Source organism: Pelecanus crispus, chromosome 8 (genome assembly GCF_030463565.1).
Source record: "Pelecanus crispus isolate bPelCri1 chromosome 8, bPelCri1.pri, whole genome shotgun sequence".
Lineage (NCBI taxonomy): Eukaryota > Metazoa > Chordata > Aves > Pelecaniformes > Pelecanidae > Pelecanus > Pelecanus crispus.
In genome coordinates, this window is record NC_134650.1 from 44289268 (window position 1) to 44309238 (window position 19971).

Sequence of the window (19971 nt, forward strand, 5' to 3'; positions counted from 1 at the left end):
TTGGCAGCATTACAAATGTTAATGCTACTATTATAGGATCATAATTTAAAAATACCAGCATTCTCAAAGGTCTCCAGCAGTGTGTCATTTCCCTGCTTTATTAAAATGAATGAACAGATGTACAATTTATTTCTGCTGAACTATCATCTAAATTCATAAGCTATTTCTCATGTGTCTGAAATCCGTGTTGGTTTCCCATTTTCTTTGCCTTAGAAAAAAAAAATTACACTCTCACATTTATCACTCTGGGGATATAAACGAGAAGTATACTCTTCACTTCATTCACTTTAGACTAATATCCTCAATACAATTTAAATCCCATCTCTTCAAGGCTATTCAGCAAAACCTAGGCACTGGAACACCCAGGATCCGATTGGAAAACTCCCTTGCCATCTACGTTGAAGATTGGCAGGTGGACTCTGAGGACACGATCTGTTCTTTCTGACAGAATGAGGTGGCACACAGCTGCATTTAATCTTTTTGGTTGGCGTTTACGCTGCTAGTGGAGGCTATGCAATTTCTTAGCAACAAGTTGGGAAAAACCAAGGAAGGGACAAATAACGACTGCTAAGTGGGAGAGGTGAGAAGGTTGGGTGTAATTGTAGTGAAATTTGCAGCTAAGGAACACACATCAGCTGGCCCCAACCGCTCATGAAGATGTGTTTTATTTGTCTTGAGGCAGCCTAGGAGCATGGCAGGTGCTCCCTGGAAGTGATAAACAAACAAAACGAGACAATGCAGAGATTAGATGGAATAAAATTATGGAGGCTTAAAAGCGCATGAAACAGACACGTTGCCATGGAAAAAAATGAGTATAAAAATCCCAGACAGTGTGTTCTCAGCCTATCGCCATTCTTATTTGTTGGCAAGGTTTGTGGGCAATGTAAGGGTGATATTTTGCACTAATTCCATGTGAGGAATGAGTGGATAATATGCCCTAGGGGTTCTGGCAGCATTTCTTCTCTAAACCCTATTTCCAAGGGTTTATGTTGTAAGCAAGCTGTAAAAATTTTCAATGGTTTGAAGTTGACAACAGACTTCTCAGGCTCAGATTATGGTTTTTTAGGGTTTGGGTTTTTTTTTTTTCTGTGATAAAAATCACTTTGGCAAAGACAGTAGTGGAACAGAATGTGAATCAGTCTGCTTTCTTCATTTCATAGCTTCTCTGGAATTTAAATGCAAGCCTTTAAATATCTCTTTGCCAGACAATTCAGGAAAATGATGAAGTAATGGTTGAGATTTGTAAAAAAGCATGATTTTCTTCAGAAACCTTCTCTGCAGTGGCAGGAGCAGTTTGTCCTGTGGGATTGCTAGGAAAGAGTTGTTAATTCACAAGTAAGAATGGAGGGGTTGTAACTGGAGCAGGTATTTTTTTATAGTGGCCACGTTGTAGACAGTCTCAAAACAATTAAATTTGGGTATCAGAATTAGATAGTTCTGCCATTCTTGTTCCCTTTTAATCTTTCCCCAAGCTGAGATCATAATTATTTTCCTCTCCTCTTTCCTTACATTTTGTTGCCAAAAGAGAATATGACCAGCTAGGAGAGCAAATGCCAGAGGCGTAATTTTCATCTTTTATCTGCAGTAGGGAGGGCAAATGTGATTTTGCAGTTACACCCTGTATCTCTAGCTGTCAGCACCAAATCCACCATAATAAACAGTCTTGTATGACGGGGAGTTTGAGACTGGAATCTCAGTTGGGGAACTCCTTCCTATCACTTGGTTTTGGGCACAGAAAAAAAATTTTTTTGACAATCCAGTGAGCTTCATGGAAGTTAATGAGCACCACGGACCTTTAAAATGTTAGAAAACTATGCAAAAGTGTTTAGTTGTTCTTTCTGTTCTGTATAGATTCTTGGATTTGGGCTTATTGTGACATCTGCAGGGGAAGGGTTCTCAAGATTTCCTCAAGTCCCTCCCTCCTATTTGTATAATTTCCAGTCTTTGCCTATTTTTCTTTTAAGAGCTTTGAAGATACAGTCTCTGTGATCTCCCAGCAATCTTCTACAGTACTTCAGCTACCCTGCTAGTAGCAAGTTTTGCCTCATCTCTGATGAGAATTTTCCTTGCCTCCACTGAAGCCCATCGCGTCTTGGCCTTGTCCGCTATCAAGGTGACGCATAGATGATCCTTTTGTCTACAACAGCCCTGTGTGCCTTTGCTGTGCAGATTCGTTCAAGACTAGGAGCTTTAGACATCTGCCTCTCCAATTGCTCTTCGTCTTCCACGCTGTGGGCAGGAATTGGGTGCTATAATACAGCTGGGGCTGCCCAGTGCTGAGCAGATGGAAGAATTCCTGCTTCTGTCTTGCACACGGTTCTACTTCTTACACATCTCAACACAGTTTTGCTGGTTTTTGCAACATTAAATTGCCTTTATTGTCCACAATTCTTTTCCAGTAGCAGAGTAAGTGACAAAACTAACATCTGCTATATGTGGTTTCTTCTTTCATCCTCACCACAGGAGGAGAACAGTGTATATATTTTGAGCATTTTGATGTGATGGGGTTTTGCTGCGGTTTGTTTTCTTCTATACATGTGGGTTTGTGTTTAATATGGAGAATTTGATTATATCATTTGGGTGTTTTCTTTTTATTTGTTTTGGGTTTTGTTATAGAACAGGCTGAGGATATTTCATACACAAATGAGAGTCTACAAGCACTGGATAGGGACCTTTATGTCCCATTTAGTCACACTGTGATGTTCTCCCCATCTCTCTGCTAATGCACCTAACTTCTGACCTGCAATTATCCTGCAGTTCCTATTTTGGGTTTCTTTTAAGGTAAGGGAGTCTGACAGCTGTGTCAGACTTTGTGCTGTCGGCAAACGTACACAGGGGCTTAGGAGGAGATTCATCAATTCCAGAGTTAGTTCAGAGCAAGTTTCATTGAGAGAATGTTTTATAACCATATAGCATTTTTCATTCCAAAGAACCCCAAAGGAACATACAGAAAATGGATCCTCTCCATGGGCAAGGAGAAGATTAAATTGCAACTTTCTGCTGCTTGCAGGGGAAATGAAGGTGTAAGACTTTGTTTCCTTTATTAAAGAATCATACTCAGGAAAGTTGCTTTAATTTCTAAAGCAGCATTGCAAATAATGGCTAACCCTGGTGTTGTATTTTTACACTCAAAATCTTGTTGATGGGCAAAGGGGAAGCCCACCTCATATATAAAGCCAAGAATTTATTGTTAATGAAATTGAAAACTAATCCAAGTCCATCCTAATCCAAGATTTAATCCAGATTGAATTACTGCAGGAAAAAAAAATTCTTATATTGAGAAAAATTTTCAATAATGATAATATGACAGTTATAAAATTGCTGTACACATCCTTCTTAGCTTCTACCCCTTTTCCTGCTGTTAGTCACTGTTTCCTGGTTTCTCTGGCTCGTAAAGTTGGTGGTTTTCTTCCAGTGTTTGCGGTAGGGGTGTTATGGCAAGTTGTCAGCACCTGGCGTCCTTTGCCGGGGCAAGCGCGATGCTCATGTTGATCACTTCTTCTTCCTCCCTTTGGGATCTTCTGGTGTCATTTTTGTGTATTTGCTGACATGCTTTTGCATGTTGCTTTTTCTTCAGTGGTCTGAAGCTCCATGTTACATCCAAATGTACTATATATATGATGTCTTTTACATTTGTTAGATACTTTTTCTTTATTGCCCCTAAAATCAGTTTTGTCCAGCTCCAGGTCCGTGTTTCTTTAACTAAACATTGGTGAGTTGGTTATAGCCATGAGGTCTCCAGTGTCAAGTCTGTGCTTCGTACCTTGTTATCCTGTGACTGTACTTCTCTGCCATGCCTCCTGCGTCACCGCTTCCCAAGGCCTCTTTTATCATACAGAGCCTGGATTTCTCTGTACTACATCACTGTGTGAGAGTTATGAAACTTTGGTTGTACCGTACAAAGATAAACGAGTAAAAATAAATTAGCCAAAGACTGTTACAGCAAAACCTCGTAAAACAAAGCTGCAGGTGGGTCAGGAAAGTTCAGGCAGAGCAAGCCTGACAAACCTCCATCCTGAGGTTTGAGGCCTTGCAAACTCAAAACATGGCCTGTTACTAGCAGTGGCAATACCGTATTACAGAGCTACACAGGTACTGTATCCTTCCGTGTTTTCTAGGCTGCAGTGAAGTGCTAACGACTGGGACCGCACTTGGGCCCCATATGTAGCAGAAAGAAATTTAAGTACCGTGGTTGGTGCAGACTGTGCAACTGTGGCCCCATGTCTTGATGGATGTGGGAGTGAGTAAGTGATGTGCACTGACTCATTTTGAAGTATAATGAAAGCTCTCCGTCATCATTAGTCCGCTGAAACTGTGATAACAGGCCCATCTCTGGGTCAGGAGGCAGTCAGTGGCTGTGGCAGTAGCCTCAGGACTCAGAATAAAGAATATCTGTGTATCAGCGTGCTCGGGATTGTTATATAGGATGCAAAACTAACTAGCAGGAGTCAAACTGAGCTGCTGGGCATTTGTATTCATGTGAGAAGTGCCTTGAGGCTTTCAAGGAGTAGTAAGAGGTCCTTTTTTATATTTCAACCCAGACATAATACCTGCTGCTTCAGGTGACTGAAGTACAGTGCCAGTATCTTTAATGAGCTCCCCCAAACTCCATCTGAGCACACACAAGGGTGCTGGGCTGTCTGAATTTAGGACTGTGGCGTATCAGAAGCGATGGAAGTCTCTTTGCTTATATGAAAAATGCAGTGGTACTCAGCTAAACAATATTAAAAATCTACCAAAAGTAAAAGAGGAGCTCAAATCTGGCAGTGGTTAAGGGGGACCAATGGAGAGAACCGAGAGGACTTCCCTGAGCCACCACTAGAGTGTGCAACCAGGAAAACCACAGCCGAGCTATGGAAGTGTGTGTGTCTGTGAGAAAGGTTATTACACAGGTTAATACAGGCAGCTCTGCTTCCTCTGGTTTTCCTCTCCCCCTCCAAGCTCAATGCCCCTGACTTTATGAGCGAAAATATCACAAGTAATTGAAGTTGCAAACCCCAGCAGAATATTAAATTAGAAATTAAGCAAAAATGCTCATCAGTTGGAGCACAGAAATCATGGGCACATTTTCTAATGCAGTATTACAGCAATTGGAATAATTTTTTTTTTCCCCAACTGCTTCACTAACTGAATTGATTGAATTAAATGTGTTCTGTGGTGCTAGCTAACCTCTGACCCCAGTTACTCAGGATAATCAGGGGGGTAATCAGCCTGCCGTGATCTGAGGTCCAAAGGAACAAGAATATTGTAGGGTTCAGGGAGCCTATGCTGGCATTAATCAGGTGTCATCAGGGTTTGATTATAAATCCTAAAGACCACCAAATTGATACAGCATGGTTTAATTCACTAAAAATTAGGTATCTACATATTAATCACCAAGCTGAATATCTGAAAGTGATTGCTTTTCTAGTAAGTGAAGTCAGGTGTCAACACTTTGGAATGTCCCACAGTTTAGTAATAAATATAATGATTAGCATCAGCACAAAAGTAGCATTAGCCAGATTAAAAAAGATTTTGTTCTAACCTCAAATAGATTTTTTCCTCCTGTTGGAGTTTACAGCTCCATTGAAATTGTTCCTCATGTTTCTACTCTAATTATGAGCTTACTCAGAAGCAAGAAATAGTGTACGTTTCAAGCTACCTGCAAGCGCAGCATTTTTCTCCCTTCCGAGGGGAGGAAGGGTGGCTGCTTACAGTGTATCATACTGCTGTGTATAGAAATAAAGTGATATTTATTGTCCCTTAAAATGATTTCCCCTAGAACTGGCAAGCTCAGTTGAAAAATCTGTATCTAGAAATGTGTGTTAGGATCCAGTTAATTGCTGGTGTACTTGCTTGCTTTCCTTGGGAAGAGTTTGGTGTGGCAATTTTGATGCAGATGTATTGGCATATTATGTAGAGATTTTCTATAGAAGAAGGGGAAGCAGTCTTAAGAGGGAGGAATAGCACAGTTGCTTAATAATCTAATTTTCTTCATACATGTCCTGATTTAATGAGCATTCAACCCTGTGGAAAAGCTTTTCTGATATAAAACAATGACAATACTAAATGCTTATTTATCTTATCGGTGTCCCCTGTATTTCCTGGGAGTTGCTTTTATTTGCATTAGAAATTTGGTCTGCTTGGAATTGGAGGACTTAAGCTGTTGCTCAAGGATTTCCAAGCGTACCACAGCATTAGCTGTGACCAGGGTGAAGGAATCATATGAATTCTGGACATCCCAGCAAGAGTCAGCTCTAGTCATTACTTGCTGCATAGGTGCATTGGACTTTCCGCTCCTACTCAGACTGACCATGGAGTACGTTTGTGCTAGGCGTGGTGCTTCTCACCTTCCATCAGCATGTTACAGTGATGGTCTTCACAGGCTCGATAACTGGGATGTGCCACTGGGACAGGCCACACTTGCTGTTCATGTTCAGGTAATCCCCGCAGCCCATACGAGGTAGGTCTGACAGGCTTGATTCATTGTATATAGACCTCATGGTGTGCATGCACATCTTTCTGTCCAAAGCACAAGTGTAGTGCCTCAGCCTGTCTTGACCTCCCTCCTAATTCTTGGTGCTCAGACACATAAACTGAGCAGCACTGCCATCAAACTTGTAGTCATTCACATTCTCCAAATAGCTTAGAGAGAATTCAGTATCAGGCTGTATAAAAACCCTTAGTTCATTCTTTATCCTTCTTATTAATAAAAAGGACCAAATTGATACTTATCTATTTACAGCAAAAATATCCAGCTGAGGCTACAACAGTGTTTGTGTTCAAGAAGGCTGTGTGTAGAGTGAATGTATGGTTAGGAAAACATAAATTACAGGTGAGAAAATGAAAGGGCCCTGAATGTTCCCTCTGCGACATTCTAGACAGGAAATAAGCACACAATGGGCACTTACAAAAGGAACATTTCATTTTCCTTTATTACAAATATTTTTCTTTCAAGAAAAGATGAAACGAGCATTGGCAAAAGGAGCTGGGCAGTGGGAGATGGAGACCATGGGTATCCTTAAAGCAGAAAGCAATAAATCCATTTAGCATACCTTTGGTTTTTTCCTGACCTTTTCCACATCTGTGCAATGCCAAACCATACATCTGTTGCTCCATGCTTCAATCACTGTTCAGCATTGCATGTCTCAATATACACTTTAATCTCATGTGTTTTCAAAGCAGGCCACCCCAGCTGCAAGTGAACACCTCTCAAACTGCCTTTTGAAACCTCCCATCACAGTGCTATATGGGGAGGCTCAGATCACTCCATAGTCATCAGTCAAATAGCTTGCATTCATTTCTATTATTCTTTCTTCTTGAACTTGGGAAAAGAACTTTTCTGTGCTAATAGGGTTTGAGACCCCAGGACGTCGTTGTTCCCTATCAGGGTAATGAGAGCATTGTGTTTACCTGGATGTTTGAGATACAATAAAGATTTTTCTGCTATGGGAGGAAAACAGAGAAAGAGACCATTAATCATGAAAGTTCACCTATGTCTATGACCTCTAGATGATTCTTCTTATATCATAGTTTTTTGATATAGCAGTAATATTTATGTTCAATGAATGTTGTTCAAACAGGATGTAGGCTAGATAATTTGGAAAAAAATAATGTATATCCAGTAGAAGAAACTACATGCGGTAGACTTCATTCATCACTTTGTCAGCAGACTTGGAAGACTTATTGTGCTTGGACAGATTGAAATATGGAGCGTTCAGCCCAAATTCTCCTTTCCCCACCCAGTTTTCCACAGAAAGCAGAATGCTGGCTAGAGATTTAATTTTTAAAATTCAGACAAATTCTGTATCACTGCAGATAATACTGCCTGTAAACTTCCATCTGTACCTCCTGCCTCCACTGGAACAGTGTGAAACCTTGCAGAGTTCTTATCTGCTTCCAAAAAAGAGTTTTCAAACTGGGCTAACTTCAGACAGCTCTCAGCTGGAGGGACTTGTAAATCTAGGGCATCTCATCCCCATCAGCTGGCAAAACCTAAAATGCCAGAAGTTTGGGGAATTGATGAAATTCATTGCTAAAATATTCTAGAGATACAAGTCGCTTTGAATGCTTCGAATGGTGCTTCTAGGCACTGCTCACCAAAGACCACGTGAAGAAGCTTAACCACTGTCAAAACATCTGCTGCTGGCAGCACAGGTCATGATCAGCTGTAAACTGGCACAGTGAATAACTATCTTCTTTTGGACAGTGCAATCGTGTTTGGAAATACTGCTAAACTGTGACTCAGTTCCATCTACAATTCAATAATCAGATCGTATGTAACCTACTTAGTAAACCTGATCTTGAACTAACTGGGTTCCAAAGCATTGTGACAGTCGCTATGAAGTTGGTGTCTATTTATAAGAGCTTCATAGACTAACTTTTTGTTTCCTTATTTATACACAGTTGAGAGGTAATCATCATCATAATTTTAAACAGAGAACAAATAGCCATTGGAGCCAATTGCCAAGGAATTTAATAATATGCTTATCTCTTTGGTTCTTTAAATCTAGAAATGGTGCTTTTTTGAGAAAATTGTGCTCAACTTCAAGTTGTCAATATTGATGCTGAGTCACTGGAGATGACTGTTCAAAATGTGTGTGGCCAAATAGTTAAAACAGCCAACAGCATTACAGAATTCGGTTAAATTAGACTATGTGCATTCAAAAAACTGCGAAAGCATTTTCTGTTTGGTGTTCATGTAAGGCAGGAGAAACACACAGAAAAATCGTTCCCAGAACAGGTTAAACCATTTTAGGTAATGATTTCCTGAGTAATAAGAGCATCATCTCAAAGGACTTTTTATTTTTTCTTTTTCCCCATCAAGACATGCATAAACCCTTGCTTGTCAGAATGGATTTCCTGGCATTTGATTTTTTCATCAAATCTGTGCTCAGTCATAGCTCATGTGAGTTCTAAGGGTATGTTTGGTATAGGCAGGAATATCTTATTCATTGCTAAATCTGCAAGTAATAGAATAGGGGAGTAACAGATTTGTGTTAAAAGATAAAAATGTACTAAATCATGAAATTCGGATTTCACAGAACATTCATTTGTAACTGTCGTAGTCATTATATAGATGAACAAGATCACTCTAGAATTTTATCTAGGAAATTTTGATCTGTGACCTATTTAGAATTAAGTATTCTTTTTTTTTTTTTAACTTCTTCCATTAGTTTCCTTTTGCATAGCACTAAAATGAAAAGAAAGACTGGAAGTTACCTTCCTAAAGAGAAGTCGCAAAGTGCCCTTCTCTACTTCCTAAATGTAAACAGGACAATAATTTAGAAATCATCAGTAGCTTTCATCTGCTGTCACTGCCCAGCTCCCTCCCCATCAGTACAGAGGCCACATTGCGTTTCTTTGTACCTGGGAGGAGACTAAAGCCACTAGAGTCGCTTCTCCTTCATTCTTCTAAATCTCCCAGGCTTTCTAGCAAATTGACTGGTCTCTGCATATGCATGTTAAAGTCAATGCTATCAAAACAATTTTTCTGTTGTGATAAAATTTCACTTTTATCTACCACTTTGATGTTCAGAGAGGAGTGAATTCATCTGTCCTGCTGTTAAGGAGGATAAATACCTTGTAATATGAGTAGGTGGCTTCCACGCTTTTTTCTATTAGTAAGACGGTATCAGTAAGCTCAACCATATATGTTCAGATGTTAATCCTCAGCATCAGAAAAGTTGGTTTAGGTATGAAAAAGTCTCTGCTAAAAATGAAAGAGGAGCTTTTAACAAGGTCTACTTCCCTTCCCTCGTGACTGTCATTAGCATAAGTGAGAACTATGTGGACTGATGGGGGAAAAGCCTGTAAAACCTTTCTGCTCCTAAAATGCAGTGGGTGAAAAAGAAACAAAAAGCCAGCTAAGTCTATTCTATTTGAAGTTCATTCTATTTAAAGACAACATGCAGCATCTTAGAAAGAAGATAGGCTTAACACTGCTCTTGATGGGAAGTGCACTGAGGAAGAAATAATACGTAGCTGGGTTGGCTGAATACGGCACAAGTGGTCTCATAAATGTGAAAAGCAGATATCTCCCTGGTCCCTAGGCAACACTGATGCTGTAACAGGTGAGTAGGTGTAGTTTGCTCTTTCAGGCTTGGTCAGATCATCATTTTCTATGATGCTGTTGTTTTAAACATAAGGTTTGTTCTACCTGGGGGGAAAGGATTTTTGATAGATAAGAAAATAACATCATTACTTCTCTGAGTTTTTCTTAAAAGTACCTTAAGTGTAATAAATATTACAGTGACCCTTCGTTGTCCTCTGTCCACCTGGAGAAAGAGTATTTGGTTTTCTATGATATGACCATCATTTTAGAAGCAGCCATTGTATTTGTAGGTACTCGATTTATTCTAGAAATAATTGAATGCACCTTGCATTTATAGGTGGAAAAGTGAAAAAAAGAATGAATCCTTTCTAAATTATTTATATATTTTGGAAAAAAAAAGAGATGTTTGTCTTCCTTCTGAATCTTCAGACAACTGTACTACATTTGATGTATATGCTGGAGGTAACAGGCTTTGAAGCAGGCACTCAACATATGATTAATACATGTTAGAATTTTCTTTTTGCCTTCACTCAGTGAGGCCATGAGCTGGGCTGAGAAAGAGTCAAAGTCTAGTGTAAACAAAAGTCTTCGAAACGATTCAAAAAAAGTGGCTATTTTCAAGCATCCTTCACCATCACTTATTTACAGTCCCTGGATGGCTTTTTAGTCTTCTGCAAGCACATAAATGAGAGGGTAGGAATACAGCATCAGCTCTGAATGGTGTTTCAGCACTGCTGTGGGAAAGAAGCAGAAAGGAAAGTTCTTTAAATTCATTTGTGAATCTTATGAGGATCTTACTCTGTAGATCTTCCAAAGTCTTCTAGGATTTATGATGTCTGCAAGAGCGATAGGAGGACTCTTTGCATTGCCACTCTGGCAACTGTACAGGCAACTCTTGCGGCACCCAGCAGGTTATCTGTCCATCCACTTTACCCTGTTATTTTTGCATTCTGTCCCTGCCCTACTCAATCATGAATCCTAATACCTAAAGAGTTCTTGAAGTGGTCCCACTGAATCCCAGAGAGCTTGGCTTTATCACAATGGAAAACTGCTTGCAGAGGGACTTGTACCTGGAGCATGGGGAAACAGCCTGATTAATACTTTCTTGTCTGTTTATTTGTTGCATTACTAGTACTCCTTAGCAGTACTTTTCCAAGCACGCCGATGAGCAGCAAAACGAGATCAAATCATGTTGAAACTCCCCTTGCCTTTTTTTGATAATTTGTCATTAATATCAGTGATATTAAGCATCTTTGCATTATTCAGTAAAAAGGCACAAATTTATAAAGCCTGCAGAAATTGCAGCCATGTTAGAGAGAGCAGAATTTAATCTTTGGCCTTCCATTTAGCTAATTAATCTTTTGGATTTGTTGCTGTTGTTGCAGACTGCAGCATATAGTGGACAAAAATATTCATTCAGTCTTTCATTATTGAGCAGTACTTTTATTTTGTAAAGTAACTGGTGTGTGCCTTGAAAGATCACAAGGCATTTACAATACACAGCCTGTGAAATTCATTCAAAAGTAAAAAGTGAAAACGTATCCGAAATGATTATGGTCAATTTCATCTATTCGGAAAGAATTTTTCTAAACTACAATTGAATTCTTTCTGTCATCTCACTAGGGAGAGGGAAGAATATTACGTACTTAGAAAAAAAAATATAGAATAAGCTGAAAGAAACACTTTAAGTCAAGAAATAATGTAATGCCTACGAGCCAGCATTATGGCAGTAAGACAATGACAATTACTAAAGACTGTTTAGGTGACTCATAGCTTTAATTTGTGTTTTGCACCTAGTTTACGCCATGAAATCCTTGTCATGCTACGATAATGCTTTATATTTACATAGTGTCTTTCATCTAAATGGCTTCCAAAGTGCTTCATATGTTGCTTTGTGTACAGCTTACATCAACTTAATCCATTATGTTAATACAGCTATCTCTCGTGAAATACAGCAGCTATTTGTGTCCATATAGTAAAGGCTATGCACAGTTTTAAGAGGCAAAATACCTTCAAAATCTGTAGAAGAGATTAGGAAGAATGTAATACCAAGTTACAATTTGCCCTGAACACAAAATTGGCAATTAAATTGCTCATGTGGAGAGTTCAGTATAAACTGCAGTTGGTCAGGTCCTCTGTGTTTCAGCCCTTCAGGGGCCCCTGCTAGCAGGCCAGCGCATTTGGCCGTTGTGCTGAGATGAAAGGTGACTGAAGAGTCATCAGTCAATGATTTTCTCGATGCACAAGTGTTATGCTAAGTATTTCCACCTAGTATTTCACCTGCCTAGTTTGTGAAGTTTGATGAGCTCCGAGCGCCAGATTACTTGGTTTATTGTTAGCTGGCAAGCTGGGCTTTGTGTCCCGGTGAATTCCACAAGAAATGTCCATTACTGACATTTATGAGATACTCATTCCTGATTGCTTGAGAATGCAAACCTTTGTGATCACTCTGAAAAATCGTTTGTCCTTGGAGATATTCCAGATACAGAGCTATGGAAAATACATTGTTTCCTTAACAAATAAATATTGGCCACTCAGGTGCGCACATACTGAATGACAGCGTGCAAAGTAAAAGACAAAGAGCGAGCAGATTGCAAGAGATTGTATAAGCTTGTCTTCATATTTTCAAGAAAGTAGATAAACAAAATATGGTTGCAAAAGCAGTGGACTTCAGTGGAGGTGGACAAATACAATAATACAATTTCCCCGGGGAATTTCTATTAGAGATGTGTGAATTAATATATCCCATTATTTCTCATCTTTTATGATATATAGATGGGGAAAAAACCACATGATAGTAGCACAGAATACTTTCAACTGGAATGTCGCCCTGATAAATGCAAACTGACACGCGGTTTTAATTTGTTTGTTCTTGACTGGGAATCACAGCATGCAGAATCTTAATGAGCCATGGAGTAGCGATCACCAATCCCAGGCACGTTTATCTTGCATTGTGTTTGCTGCTTGTGGCAGCTCTTTAATTAGGGTATATCAGTACCCCACTCTGAAACAGTTTTTTGGTGGCTTCATAAAGGTATTAAGGTTACTACTGCATGCTCATACTGTTGCTGGACAGTAGACGTTCAGGTGATTCTGATGCAGGTAAGTCCATTTGTTCCTCTGTGCTCTGAGAAAGCCAGTAAATAAAATCTCACTTACTACAGAAGCTTTAAATAAGGCTGTCAGATAAGAATCAAATTTTCATACAGGTTAGGTACCATTTCCAGTTTTGTTTGAGGCTGAGGTGGAGTTAGTGCCTGGATTCTCAGGTGATAACATTTTACAAAGTGATCTTTTCATGTATCTGCCCCATGGTGGAAACCTGACAAGATCGGTTTTTCCTGAGACCCTACTGAGCCATTTTGCTGTCCCACCAGTTCACCATAGAGCTCATTGTGGAGGAGGGTTTGGCTCAATGTCATATTATAGCCTGGCTCTGCTGGGAAACAGCTACTAAAATTAAGCTATGGTTCAATCTGTTTGTTTCCCCATTCGACTTCTCCCTTTAGCTAGCCTTTGATGCAGACCTAATTATTCTCAGTAAATACCTGCCATCTTGAATTTCCTATACTCAGTACGATAAAATTCCTGCCAGCTTGGAACCATAATTTTTCCCTTTATCTGAGATTCTCAAGCTTTGCACATAGTTTGGAGCAGGCTTGCAAGATCCCAGGAAGGGAGGATTAGAGTTTAACTGCTGAACTGAGATTCTCTCTTCTGCTCAGAGCTAATCCTGGGTGCTGTTACATAGGCTGGATTCTAACACCGTTGGTTTGAATGTTACTCGTCTCCTTGCCATCCCTTTACTGACTCCTCTGTTGTAAGAAATACAAGCTGCTTGTTTTCACTCTCAGGGACCTCGATGCCTACTGGAACTGTCTTCATGATCTCTCACAAGAATGTCCAGTGGTCGATATCTACTTCCCATCAGTCCATCATGACAGCAAACATCACTCATTACATTTTCAAGTCTATTTGTGCTTCCTCACAAGCTATCCTCACACTCTTGGAGGAACTCTTCATCTACATCTATCACTATATTTCCTTGATGTCTTTCAGTTCCCTGCTACAAATCTCCTTTGTCTACAAAAAAATTATGATTAAGCATAGACTGCTGGCTGCTGTTTGGTCATTGTTTCCTTCTAAGTTACTATCAGTCTGTTGTCTGTCTTTTTGTATGTTTTTCATAAGCTTTTGGGTGCAGAAAAAAGGGAATTGGGTCTTTTTTTTCCCTGTAAGTTTATAAAACTCTAAATATGACAGAATTACTAGAATTTCTAGGCTGTATGCATGACAAGCACAATAAATGGCAACACGGCATATCACTCCACAGAGCAAGTTAACCTTACATATTCAAATGTTCAGTTGTAATAAATGAACATAGCTCCTTCCAGCCAAATGCAACTCTGGCCCAGGGTATTTGCCTTCTAAGTTATTATTTTTAATATGGGTCCAGATGATAGCAGTTTAAATAAAGTACTGAACTCATCTATTTTATTCTTAATTTATGGTGGTGCTTAGGGGATATGCAGATATTTAAAAAGAGGAAAATCAATTAACTTGTGATCCAATTATTTATGTTAGCCACTATGGGGTTTTATTTTAGAGCACTGGATCAGACTCTCCCAGTTAAGCACCGTGCTTTGAGAATGTAAACCTTTCATTTTGAAATATGATGAAGCTGTGGTTATTTTTTCTCTATTTGCAAATTAATTCCTATTTTTGTCCTTTCATAGTTTTTAAATTCCCTTCTTTACTTTTGTTTTTGAAAGAGGCCCAGTATAAATATAACAGATTTTTCTAAATACTAGGAAGTCTGTTCTTTATATAAAGGTGGCTGAACAGGCAAAAGAGTTCACCTTCTAGATAATATACACTATATTTTTCTGGACCTCTGTATTTCATAGTAGATACTTGTCTTTTGCAATCACAAATCTGTGATTTATTCACTTTTCACCTTATAAATTTAGAGTAGACCCATGTGACGACAACTATGGTTTGATCATTCTGCTTTTTCATCCATCTTGAACAGATTTTAGTCTAATGTTCCAGACAGCTTCAAGTACCCTCTGTGTTTATATGGTCATTTCTAAAATGCAAAGAATGCTAGGGGTGAGTGTACTACTATGCTTGGAATTATTTAGCTTGGCACAGCCTTTGCCTCTAGATATTGTCATTTCCTTGATCTCCAGGTGTCAGAAGCTCTGCAGTTTTATGCCCCCAGCAAGTCTATGTGCCTTTTCTGCACTACTAACTCACTGCAATTGAAGCCACTGAGAGCCCTTCCTAAATAAGTAGAAAATAGGAACACAGAAGAAAGCCAACCCCAGCTGAGATAGCCTTGAATTAGATATCCTTAAACTGACATTCAGTATTTTTTGAACTAGCTGGCACATCGTGGCAACCTTTTCCATCATAGTCTGGCATTGGTGGTGTAGGCATAATAAATTTAGCTCACTGGCTTCACAATTATGTATCTGAATAAAATAGCCAGATTTTGAAATATTTTACCCTAACAGGTCTTACTGTTCCCAAGGTGATCCAGGGAGTATTGAACACTTAATTGAATCAGACTAGTGGATTAAGGCAAAGATTTTTCAGAAGGATCAATATGAATTAGGAGCAGATGCCCAGTCAATTCTAAGGGTTAGATTCTTTAGGATTAGGTTCCCTAAGTCTAGTCACCTTTTTACATAGCTAAATAGGAATTGTTTGGTACTGAATACTTGTTCGGAAAAATTCTGGCCCTTCTGGTTCTGATGTCTCGTTTTATACATGCTCAAGCTGAGACAATATGAAATAATACAAAAATATCCATCGAGCTAATCTCTTATTTTCAATCAAAGTAAGAGGTGTCTAAGTGTGCTTTCCAGTGACAGAATTTTGCTGAGCAGGAAGGAATACAAACTTAGTAATAATTCCTGTTATTTCCAAGATTCTTAATAGAGCTTTTCTTTTGATTTGTTTCAAAGCAAGCAAAAATATTGTTATATTATTGTCTAGAGTTAATTAAACTGCAAATGAGCTTAATGATCTGTCTCAATCACAACCTGCTACGTATTAACTACCAAAATCAAAAGAATCTTTACATTATTTGTTAAACATACCAAAGAAGACAGAAATAGCCAATCATTAATGTCATCCTTTTATAAAATCAAGTTTGAGGCTGGGAAGCTTGAACTGAATGCACACACTCAAATTATACAGCTAAATTCAAAAAGGGTTTGAAAACAAGTCAAATCTATTGGAAGAAATGAGAAAAAAGATAACTGAACACAGGAAAAGATGTAGTTGTCTCCTCTGTATTTTACTATGAGGAAATCCATTTTACCTACTGTTTGTCCAGATTGTGAAATCTATATATTAATAAAATGCCATTTTCTGGATTCTGTATTCTCACAAAATCTTCCGTAGTGTTATGACTTCACGTGGTCTGTTAGACAGAACAAAAGACATTTAGTCTATTCAGGTCTTGAAGCCACTTGGGTGATTTCTTCCCTTGAGTGATATAATGTCACCGACAATGTACCTTTTAAGCAGTGCACGTACGGCAAAGCCTATTTGTGTCATTAAAGTTTGTAATTTTGGACTTTCGAAGGCTTAATCCCTAGAAATGCTAAGATTTCCTAATGATCTATAATGGTACTGCTGATGTTCAGCACTTCTTGGGATTAGGGACGTTATCACTCTGGTTTATCCACCTATAAAGTAGGTATTATCTTATCACTCTTATATACAGTGCTTTTAGCATGTCAGCCTCAAGTACTTGAAAGGTGAGGAGTATTATTAAGTCTGACCCTTACAAGCTTTTCCAATGATTTGCTTGATGTTTTTCCTACATAAACAAGAATGATGTTATACACTGTTTGTCTGGATAGTAAATTAGAGAGAATTTTCTCATAGCTGAATAGTACAGCAGTGCAACAAACTTCACAAGGTCATAAAAAATTCTCCCACTGAAAAAAGAAAGTAACACTGACTTATAGTTATGCAGACAAAGTGGTAGCATGAGGTCCAATTATTTCTGAGTCTCTTAGAGCAACCGCTCAAAAAAACAGTATGGGAGCACTTTTTGTGAAAAATGTTTTATGTATTGAAAACAGTGTAGTGAAAAATTAATAAGGGTGGGGTAATTATGAAAATAATAGTCTAAAATGCAAAACTGGATTATTTTGTAAATAATAGTACATTCGAGGGCAAGAATGGGCTATATTACTCAGCCTCCCCTTCTGTTCAGCTATGCGTATAGTTCCCTCTCTGATAGCATGTGCGCCTATGCAACACTGTATATATTTTCAGGATTCACTTTTCCAGTAACATAAGATGAACTGTTGTCTTGTGATCAGAATCCTCCAAAGCTTGATTCCTATCACATTGCTGCTTATCTGCCATCTATTTAGTGGAGAGCAGCTGTAATGTGCTACGTTATATTTCACGAGTGGGAATGTATGATTTGGAACCTGCAACATTCAGTTTCAGTCAAGGCTTACATCTTTCTCCCATGGTGGTAAAAATTAATGCTGGCTTGGATATCTTTTTTTTTTTTTGTATGTGTGTGTGGTCGTTAATTGAAAATAGTAACAATTTCCTCTGGTTTTTTTCTAGTTTCAAGCCACAGTAAAGGAGGGAGTCACAGGTGTAATAGTAAATTTAACCGTCGGTGACCGAGATGACCCAGCAACTGGAGCATGGAGAGCTGTCTACACCATTATTAATGGAAATCCAGGGCAGAGTTTTGAAATCCATACCAATCCCCAGACTAATGAGGGAATGCTCTCTGTTGTCAAAGTAAGAACAATCTCCTGTTGCACTGCATTATTACTGTAAGCTCCACCCACTGGATTTACTGCATAAGAGAAGGTGCCGCAAGGATAAGTTACTCAAAACTATAGTGTTGGCTACAAGCCCTTGTCCAAACAGTATGTATAAGCCCTTTGTCTGTCACAGTAACGTTACTTCTTTAGTCGTAAGGACCTGCCTGTTGCTAACTATATTGTCATTGTGCTTAAATAACAGCTAGTTTTGCAGTAAGCATCACAATTAATAGGGACATTTTACAACACGGTTTTGTTTGTGACCGAGGGTACAATTAGAATTCAAGGGCCACATTTTGCTCTCAGAGAACACAGATGCAAATACCAGGGAAGTCAGGGATGTGGCTTCAGACTGAACTGGAGAGCTGCCTTTGGTCCCACACATCTAAAGTCTCATGAAAAAAAATTATTACCTGTCTTTGTATGAAGATAAACCTATATCCCACCTATATATTTCAATCCCCGTATTGAAAAAAAAAAAAAGAAAATAGTACTGTTGCTGCCCATACCAGAATTTTTTCTGTTTGACTTCAAAAGAGGTGTTTTCAATTCTAAAGACAAATGGAAAGTTTTTCCACGGCAGCACTTTTGATTTCAAGGTAGGAGTTGAGAAAATATCCTTATCTTACTTACCATAACTAGATACTAAGTACAACTCCGATTTGTCTGCTAAATGCATATTACATCATAAATAAGCATGTTTATACGAGAATTAAATTATACCTATGAGGTATGGCAAAAAGGTACACACTCTTGGATAGAGGGACATCTCCATCTTTCATTAAGTCCATTAAGTTCATTATCTTCAATGCACTTCATAACTACCATTGTGTCTAATGCTGAACTCTGACCAAGTATCAGATGTGACGAATGCTGTTGCCCCTTTCTGGCTAATTCTCTCTTCTGCTAGTTTGTAGTGGGGTTCAAGGAAGGAGTGTTAAGTATTGTCTTTGCACCTTGCACTCTGATTTTATGATATGTTTTACAGCCTTTAGACTATGAGATTTCGGCGTTTCACACATTGCTGATCAAAGTAGAAAATGAAGACCCACTGATTCCAGACATAGCCTATGGCCCCAGTTCCACAGCAACAGTTCAGATCACTGTTGAGGATGTGAATGAAGGCCCGGTTTTCCACCCGAACCCCATGACAGTGACAAAACAAGAAAACATCCCTATTGGCAGTGTTGTGTTAACGGTAAATGCCACTGATCCAGACACTTTGCAACATCAGACTATCAGGTGAGTGCAGTACCCTCTAATTTTCATCCCTCAGAAAGTGAGTATGTCTTTTGTGCCTGAGAATTTGCCTGCCAGTACAGCATTAAATTGTTTGGGCTCTACATAATAAGTGGTATTTTGTTTTTCCTACAATGAAGAGATTCAGCATGATGAAAACAAAGAACTGCATTAGACAGGGGGCAATAGTTTTCCAGGCTTTGAGGTTACTGCAGTAGAACAATCGAGTGTCATAAGCAATAGGCATAGCTTTGCGTAGTGTTTCAAAATTACTTTTAACCAGCTTGTTTATTCCTCTTCCTTCATGACAGCCAGAGAAAACGTGTAAAAATTGAAAATGTGTATAGAAATAATTTACGGTTTACATATGGATTGAGTCAGTTTATGACCATTTATAATGTCCCTCAGTGAAATAATGACCATCCATCCATGTTCAAGGGCTGAGAAAATATTTCCCAGTGAAACACTGAAGCTACAGTAAGCTAAGACTTGGCCTTGCCCAGATAGATGAAAGTAAATTATTATTTCTGTGCAATGATAATGTAATCCCACACATGTGCCATGTCGCAAGAAGCAAACCTAGGTATTAAATGGTGCCATCATCTTATATTTTGATCCACCTGGTCTGGTCTTTTGTTTTTAGATTTGTTGAAAAATGAAAGATCGACCGCTTGCTTCTCTAACACTAAACTGACTTTCCAGACAGCTTTTCTCAGCCTTTGAGAACTGCAGGTTAGGCACTAAAACTAAAAGCTACATCTGTGCTTAATTTTTCATTCTTACTTGTGAGTCTAATTTCCCCTAGATATCAATGTATATAAAAGGGCATAAACATCTTTCTGAGAATGACTTCAAAGCTTTACCTGAACAATGTGCACTGTCAGT

The 19971-nt window shown here is 38.8% G+C and overlaps 1 protein-coding gene across 1 annotated transcript in view; it reads left to right on the forward strand.

Annotated features, from left to right (window-relative positions):
- Positions 1-19971, forward strand: part of CDH13 (cadherin 13) — a 498153-nt gene that overhangs the window by 435038 nt on the left and 43144 nt on the right. Inside the window, 2 exon segments of the mRNA XM_075715390.1 lie at positions 17639-17821; positions 18836-19089. Of these exon segments, the coding sequence (XP_075571505.1) occupies positions 17639-17821; positions 18836-19089 (437 nt within the window).